Source organism: Phaethon aethereus, assembly GCF_964289735.1.
Source record: "Phaethon aethereus genome assembly, chromosome: 3".
NCBI classification, from domain to species: domain Eukaryota; kingdom Metazoa; phylum Chordata; class Aves; order Phaethontiformes; family Phaethontidae; genus Phaethon; species Phaethon aethereus.
This window is the reverse complement of record NC_138576.1, coordinates 93,129,112-93,137,702: the sequence shown is the minus strand read 5'-3', so window position 1 is coordinate 93,137,702 and position 8,591 is coordinate 93,129,112. Positions and strand designations below refer to the sequence as shown.

General features: G+C 42.2%; 1 protein-coding gene across 1 annotated transcript; it reads right to left on the bottom strand.

Annotated features, from left to right (window-relative positions):
- Window positions 1–84: 84 nt before the first annotated feature.
- Window positions 85–7,196, bottom strand: GPATCH11 (G-patch domain containing 11). The gene is made up of 9 exons (XM_081997655.1): window positions 7,129–7,196; window positions 6,824–7,050; window positions 5,902–5,947; window positions 5,706–5,822; window positions 4,885–4,975; window positions 3,628–3,732; window positions 2,852–2,933; window positions 2,232–2,317; window positions 85–179 (listed from the first exon to the last, which is right to left on the bottom strand). The coding sequence occupies exons 1-8, from the start codon at window positions 7,173–7,175 to the stop codon at window positions 2,262–2,264; spliced, it is 771 nt and encodes a 256-aa protein (XP_081853781.1). The 5' UTR covers window positions 7,176–7,196; the 3' UTR covers window positions 85–179; window positions 2,232–2,261.
- Window positions 7,197–8,591: the final 1,395 nt, after the last annotated feature.

Below are 8,591 nucleotides of genomic sequence, written 5' to 3'. Positions count from 1 at the left end.
TGATGAAATAACAGTAAACGTCAGAAGCAACAGCAAGACTTAGGATGTCTTTTCCTTGGTATTTTTGCCTTTCTGCCATTGAGGAGCTCATCAGCCAAAAGGGTCAGATCACCATTCATGCCCATCAGCTTGCAGACCAGGACAGTGTACTTCTGCGAGGAATCACTTGTGGTTTTCACCTGGAAACACAGACTGTGGATGAGCTGAACTATACTGTACAACAAGTACAGGACCCTAGTCCTTGTCTCCTAGAAAATTACATTGATGCGGTGCTAACTGGCCTGTGTCAAATCCCTGTAGGCAGGCTCTTAACATCTGCTGCAGCCATTATCAGTTGAGGTTATCTATTGCTTTCTGTGGAAGAAGTGCTGTCTTGTGGTATGCGACTCAAACCTTTCTGATTTGTTCAGTGATGTTTTTAATAACTACTAGAATGCTTCCATTAATACCAAGACTAATTTTGGTAGAAAAGATACTAGGAATAGGTGTGGGTTATTGTTCACTGAATTTCAGGTTTTTTAAGGTGAACTTTCTTATCTCTACATGGCTGCTGAACAGCTCTAGAATTTAAAAATACTTACTTCTAAAAGTAAGAATTCCTTGCGAATTTAAATGTTAAGCATTCAGCTTCTAGGAAATCTACTGTAGATTTTTCTAAACTTTTGAAAACCTTGGGTTTTGAGTTTTTTTTTTTCTGAAAGGAACACTTCAGGTCCTCTTAAGACAGCAGAATTCTCCAGAGTTTCCTCAGTAGTAATCATTTGAATCCTGTGCTGAGAGCACCTTAAACATTCTCTCCCATACTGCTAGGTTTTAATCCCTTATTGTAATACTGAGGCATGCCTAACTCCTAACAAGCGTACTGAATACTGAATGATGGCCTTACTGTCAGCCCCACAGAAGGTAAGAGCAGTTTGCCTGTTACCCTTTAGTTATATACCTCAAGGAGTTCAGACTTGCCTAGACTGCAGCAATTGTGTGTGTGGTGGTGGGGGAGCAGGGAGAAAAGACAGGCACGTTAGTCCTTCAGATGCTTGTCTGTCTTTGAGCTCTATCTTGTCAAACTATTCATTGCTGTGGAGCCCACATAACTCCATAAAGGCAAATGAGCAGAGATTTCTAAACAGAAAAGTAGGCACTATGTGTAATAAAACACTGCATGCTTTTTCTGAAATGTTAAATGGGTGCTTGGTTAAAAGGAGTAACATAAATGAATGTGTAATAATTCTTATATTCTTACAGAAATTATTGCTGATTTTCTGCAAGTATTTGTCCCTAAATAAGAATCTGATTTTACATCCTTTTGTAAGGCCTGAAGTTGTTGTGGTTTTTTTTCTTATCATGAGTCACAAATACATACAGTACTTCACTATTCTGGATTAATTAGTGTTTCTTTGCACTGGTCAAGACCTGGGAGAAATGATATCCCGACACAGACAAAATACCACTTGTTCCTCTTCCCCTTCACCCATAAAACTACTCTTATAACATGAAAATTGGTATGGAACAAACTTTGGCTGAATATCCCTTACAGTTCTTGGATAGAGCACCCACTACCTTCTTACTGTTAAGTAATATTGAGCTCGTCCCAGTAGTTTTTGGTACTTTTTTGGTAATATTTCTATTACTTTCTAACTTTCTATTAGCGACTGTTTACAATAGCAACTGCTGTTCACTAAAAATTAAAGGTTTATTAAAATGTATTTTTCATATAAAAAAGCCACCACCAACATGATCTGATACTATTTAGTTATGCAAAATATATGCACCTTTACATACAACAGAATATTGGTTCAATTAACATCACTGTACTGTTTCACAAGATTTTTTTCTCCACCAGGTCTAAGATAGTAAGGAAAAAAAAAGTCTGATGTTTAGTCATCTCTGTGAAGATGAAAAAAAACCTGTTTAACACATTATACAACAGAATAACTAGCCAATATTTATTCCCTTACTCAAACCTGAATTTTATTATCAGCTGATCTTGTTCACTTGGGCAGGGCATAACCAAAGACTGTGGAAGGTGTAACCTGCCTCTCAATTATGGTAGTTCAGTTATAAATGTGAAGTTTTAATACCTATTAAATTGTGCACCAAGCAGAAAATCCCTAAGATGCTTCAGAAATGTGAGAGTTTAACCTATCAACGTAATTACTCTTCTGCATACTTAGTGAATTCTTCAGTATGGCACAGCTCTGAACCTTCTAAAAGGTTTTATGAATTATACATACTTCTCTAGGACTCCTTCCTTTAGAAAGGCTTTAGTCATGATCTGCAGCACTGTCTCCAGGGCAGTTTGAAGATAAATCTTTGGAGTCTGCAGAATAAGCAGAGAAAAAGCGAGTAATTCCAGCTCAGAGGAAGAGGGAAAAAAGTTCCTAGAATTACTTGAAGAATCCATGTAAAGCTGATTAAATAGAATTCAAGAAGGTTTGCAAGTTAGTAATTCCAAACTTTGTTTTAAAACGGTGAACACAAGTTTTACCGTTTTTGGTGCAGTGAAACTGGACAGTGTTCTGTTTCAGAAACACCTGCAAGCTTTTGCAGCTTTTTATGGTACTAGTTTTAATACCTGAATTTTGTTTTCTCAAAACAAAATTAATATGAATACCAATTCAAATACATGCCAGTATGGTTGGTTGTTTTTTTGTGTGTGTGTACACATGTAAACACTTACAAATTGGCTTACAGTCAAAACTTACAAATGCTTTATGCAAAAACCATCAGCCTAGAAGGAAAATTTGCTATGTAGATTTAAAAGACTGCAGTAAGAGAAAAAGTATCTATTGTACTACTTGAGTCTATCTGCATAAGTAAAGTAAAACACTTACAAGACAGGTTTGGCTCTCACCTTCATAGGTTGTTCCACACCAAATGCAATAGAAGTGGTGTTCTCTCAAATAGGCAGTCAAGATCTGTAGCTTTTCTGATACCTAGAGATATGTACATGTATGCAATGATCTGGGGCTCGCGTGCCATAAAACAGTTTGAGCTACTAGCTTTAATAAAACAGATTGTTTACACAGGAATTCACAATCTCTGGAAAGTTAATGGCTGTTGTTTGCTCATCCTTCTTTCCAGCTAAGAAGCCTGCACTGAAGAGAGCGCTAAAAATATTACCTAGCTACCTTACTTCAAGTATGTGATATTTTTGGTATAATTTTTCAAACCTAATCTCTGCAAGTCAAACACATAAGGCTAACAACAGCTATGTAATCTAGTTTTCAAAAAATGTGAATTTCCAGTGTCCATCTTGAGATAATCTGTGAAGCACTTTCAGAAATTACTTAGTGATTCTAAAATTCAGCCTAAGACATGAGATGAGACATCCAAGATTAAAACTCAAAACCAAATAACCTTGATCATGCCAATACGTGATCTTGCGTATCTTTGTTGAGACACAAAAATGATTAGAATTTAATTACTAGGCTACTTTATCCAAAGATGAGCAAAAAATATAAAACATTAAACCCCTAATAATCATGTAGCTGCTACAACAATCACTGCTCTACAATTGCAAAGAGGCCATTCACTACAGTTTAGAAAATGACATGCATACATACATATTTTTAAGGGACTATTAAATTTAATTCTGAATCCAGCCATTAATTTACTTGCAGAGCTTACACTTAAGTCTGAGCTCGTGGATTCATCTTCCTTGTCTTCCTCATCCTTTTTGTCTTCCTCTTCAGGTTCTAGCCAATACCAAGTCTCCTTGGGAACATCAATATCCTTAAATAATGAAGGATTTAAATGAGTTATCTGCCTTTGTAGGTTTTCCTCTAAAATGCTGGATAAAAATAATTTCTAATAGGTGAGATTTTAGGTTTTAAAACTTTCCTGTATAGTGTAACCAAGAGTTACTAAAGCTGTAGTGGGAAACCAAGTACAGCGGTCCACAAGAAGGATTATTCACTTGTTTTAAAACAAGTAAGTGCACGCTAACATAAAGGTCTACTCCATCTACGTTCAGTACGTGTAAGGCTACACAGCACCATAATCTCACACCAAGGCTGTGAACAGATACCCTTCTTTATCAGCTGAAGACATACTGCCCCAAGTTATTTTATCAAGAGATCACACAGTGCTTCCTCATCCACCTCAGGTAAAGTTAAATGAAGAAGAGTCAACAAAGATGATCTAAGTTAATTCAGCTGACTTTGTTTGAAGCGGACTAAGGAGTATCAACCAATCTCAGCAGAACTCGTGGGGTGGTATTAGCCTCTATCAGGTTAATGGTGAAAAGAAAAATACTTGAAGTTTTCAAGTGGCAAAAATTTACAGTAGTTCACTGCTATTACCAGTGTTATCCTTTGAAAGTGGAAGGTACTTTGTTCTGGGTTTATTTTTTGTTAAAATGCTTCTATGGTGAATCTGCTGATTCCCTCAGTGATGATTCCCCATCCTTGGGGATACTCCAGAGCTGTCTGGACATGGTCCTGGGCAGCCAGCTTTAGGTGACCCTGCTTGAGCAGGACAGTTGGACCAGATGACCTCCAGAGTCCCTTCCATTCTGTGATGATGTTGTTCCCTCACTTGAGGCAAACAGCACCATCATTTAGGATGGCCTGACATGGGCTACTGAAAGATATCCAAAGAGCTCAAAAATAACCACAAGAATGCAGCAGCAAAAACAGGTGAGCTCTGATGATGCAAATTAACACAGGTCCTCACATCAGGTACTATGAGGTTGGTGTACACCTTCAAATATCCTAATGGTGCAAATACATACTTTAAAGCAGACTGAAGTGTTGCTAAACATCAAGACTTCAGGCTAGTTATCCCACGACTTTAGAGAACTTCCAAGAATTGAATCACTACTTTGTAGCCTGTATCTCTTAACCTATAAGCCTTCCTTCCAACCCAAAAAAATAGAGGTCTCACTTTTTGCATATCTAGTTGCTGGCAGGCCCTCTGGCTTTTTCGGAGGTCCCCTTCCATCTTACGTTCTTCTTGTTTGTTTTTGAATCTTACTCTGTTAAGGAAAAGTAGATAGTTAAAATAAGCAGGTAGATAAACAGTGAGATGCATTATAGTTGATTGCTTTTCTAAAATAGAAAATCTAAGATTCTAGCCCTAGTAAATCTGTCAGGCCAGGACGACGTTGAAGTTAAGAAGTCGTTCTGACATTGTTTCTGTGGGAGGACACATATATTTCTTGGGAATTGTACCTTCAAGACAGTGCTTTTATTGATCACACTACACTGAATACTGCTTCTTCATCAGGTTTTCATATGACAAGAAAGTGGTTCACTAAACATCTGCAAAAGATACAGCCTTCCCTAGGCTTTCCTTCTCCACATGTAACAAGCAAATCAGGAGAGAATAAGAACAATAAAACTTAAACAAATTTCCCCTGATTTTTAAAATCATTATAGCAACATTGCCCAGGATTATCTGTGGATTTTATATTTAAAAAGATGACATGGTTCTCTGATTTAAAAAGCTGCAAATGACTTAAGAAAAGTTAGTATGTATACTGTTTGCACTGTTAACATTTACAAAAATAAATCATGCAGCACACTTAGCATTACAGTGTTCATCTGCTTTTGCTTTAGAACTGAGAAACAATTACTCTGTATTTCAACACTTACTCTTGTTCAAAACATTCAAAAACAGTAACACATTAAAAGAATAACTAAATTTAAAGCATAGAAAGAATCGTCGTTTAGACATGGCTTGGACTATTGGTTACACCATTTTACCTGAACTGATCTGCAGCTTGTTCATTTGCTTGTGTTTTCATACGGAGTTTTTGCCTATAGTTTTCCAGTTTTTCTTCAGCTTTTCGCTTTTTTAATTCCTCATGACCAAGCCCACTTCTGCCTATGTAAGTTGAAAGGATGAATGTAAGCAGTTGAGAAGCTTGGATATCCAAATAAGTAAATTAGGAAGTATCACAAACCTGTTTTTATGTTCAGAGGAATAGGTTCAACAATGCCTTCTCCTGTGAAGGAAAAAAATCGGTTAATTTAAGAAATCAGATCTTTCTCAAACTATGATCTGTGCAGTGTATTCAAGTAGGCAAGCTGCTTTTGTCATTAAATACATACATTTTCTTGTGATTTTGTTGCTTGGAAGATGAAAAATCCCAAATCAATGTACATTTACTGCATTACACATGACCCAGCTGAACTGGAACTACTCTTTTTTGGCTTGTCTGCTGGATTGCTATATACTTTTTTCAGACTACTACCCAACTGAAAGAAAATTGTGTTGACTTGACAGGTGTAACATATCTGTGATGGAGACTGCTTTGTTACAGCTGCCTGTAGCATTTTTTATTCTAGGATCTCACAACTTGCCAAAGATGAAGAATAAAAAGAATCTGTCTGGGCCAGTTCATTTGGTGATTGTCTCCTAGAGACATGCTGAACTGGCACAGCAGTTATTGATGCTTTGTTCCACTGATTTTACTTCAACTATTAAAGATTCATAAGGGTAGGCCAGTGTGCACCATTTCTTCTTCAGAATCCAGCAAAGAGAGGGTTGACTTTTGTTGGAACACTGGTAGCTTTGCAAGACCATCAAAACACCCTTAATGCAGTCCTGTAGGCGTGCATATATGGAAATGCATTTACTGAGCAGTAAGTACTGCTGCTTCCCTCACATGTCTCAATAGTGGGTACCATTTTTATTTCAGATTTTGGAGATTTGCGCTTAATCTTTTGTTCTGCCACAACACATTCACAGTTCCGTAACCGCAGGGCTCTCAGAGAGGCTTTAACTGACCCTGTTTACAAACGAAGTGGCAGCTACAGTCTGTAAAATTCAAAGGTACACCTGAATATAGGTACACAACTCCAGAGAGTGACAAGCTTACCGCTTTTACCAAGGGCCTGTCCGCTCTTGTAGCCCATCTTCTGGAGCAAAGCAAAGCCTTTGTTTTCATTGCCCAGCGCACTTTTCAATACCAAGTCACGTCTCTCTTTTTCTTCTTCTTTTATACTCTTTTGTCTGTTCTTCTCATTGGCTTGTTTTTGCTTTTCTTCTTTCTGAATAGCTTCCTTCACCCGCCTCACCATGGGCAAGCCTGGCCTTACATCCTGTCTAAGAGTTAAAAATTCCAGCAAATATTAGCACTTTTTTAAAACTCGTACCTAAGAGGGGAAAAAAAGATCCACTTACTTAATAAATAAATCAGACATATAGTCTTCCTCTTCATCTTCCTCCATGTTTAGCACACACGCCCTGTTCCGACCTATAAACTCTGTCAACACCCTTTCTCAGGCATTTTATTTCTCTGCGGGTTATCTGAAACGCAGAACCTGCAAGAAAAACCCTCCGGTCAGGTCTGCCGCGCTCAGTACGCGGCCGGAGGCTGACGGGGTACGACGCTGACGGGACGAAAACATGGGAACACGAGAATCCAGGGGGGCCGGGCCGGGCCGGGCCGGGCCGGGCCGCCCACCCCCCCGGGGCATCCGCGTCAGGCTTCACGCCCAAAACGCGCTTTTCCGGGTTCCGCTGGCGCCGACCATGGGCGGCCTCGGCCCCTCTCAACCCCCGGAGGCCTTCGCTCGCTGCCAAGGCGCCCGCAAAGCCGCGGCGGAGCGGAGCGGGCGCTGAGGGAACCCACGAACTCACCCGGCTCCGCTCCGCCCGGCCCCAGCCCGCTCGCGGCGCCTGCGCGCGGCCGCCCCCGCCTGCCGGCGCCTGCGCGCCTCCAGCTTCCTGCTGCGCGGTCCCCGGTCTCTGCGTTGCCGAGGTGCGTCGGGGCCGGTGCCGGGGGCTAAGCTGCTCCTGTCTTCCCCCCTCCTTCGCCGTCACGTCGGTTCCTTCCTTGCCAGCCGAGCCAGGGCGCTGGGGGGGGGGCGGGGTTGGAGCAGCTAAGGCCGCCGGTGATGGCCCCGCGGCGGGGAGCGCCTCGCTACGCGGGCCGGGGCCGGTGAGGGGGCGCGTGCGGCGGAGCGTGTCCGCGACCGCGTCCCCCACCCCCCCGCCCCCGGGGGGCAGCGGCCGCGCTGTCGCGCCTCGCGCAGCCCGGAGCTGGCAGGACGCAGCCGCCGCACGGTAGGAGCCCGAGGCAGCGCGCGCCGTGATCGTTAAAGGCGGCGGGCGGACGGTGTCGGCCCGGCCCGGGGGTCTGCGGCGGAGCAGGCCGGTGGGTTCGCGCTTCCCCTCCGCGGCTCGGCTCGGCGGCGCTGCCTGCCGCCTCCGGCTGCTGCCCCGCGAGAGGCGGCGGCCTTGGCCTGCGGGGCGGGGAGCGTGTATGGAGAGCAGTACTGTTCCTTTGCTGAGGAGCTGGTACATGGCTAGCTCCGTAATGCGGTCTTGCAACATGTCTTCTTGCGGCGTTCTTGAACCAGGCAAGATGCCTGGGGAGAGGTGCTGCAGCTTATTAAAGTAACCGATACGGGTAGAAGGACCCAGACAGAAGCCTTTTCACCTGATACAGGTCTTCGGGAGGATGTCACTTCTCTGAAACTTGCCCATTTTTCAGCTTTCTCAGTCCACTGAAGAGCATGTATGATGAAGATCTAAATAGTTGATTTAGACTATAGAAATAGATGGAGAATAGAAAGGAACTCTGGTACATCAGAATGTTTTATAATCGCTATAATGCTTCAGCCTAACTTACTGGATGCTGG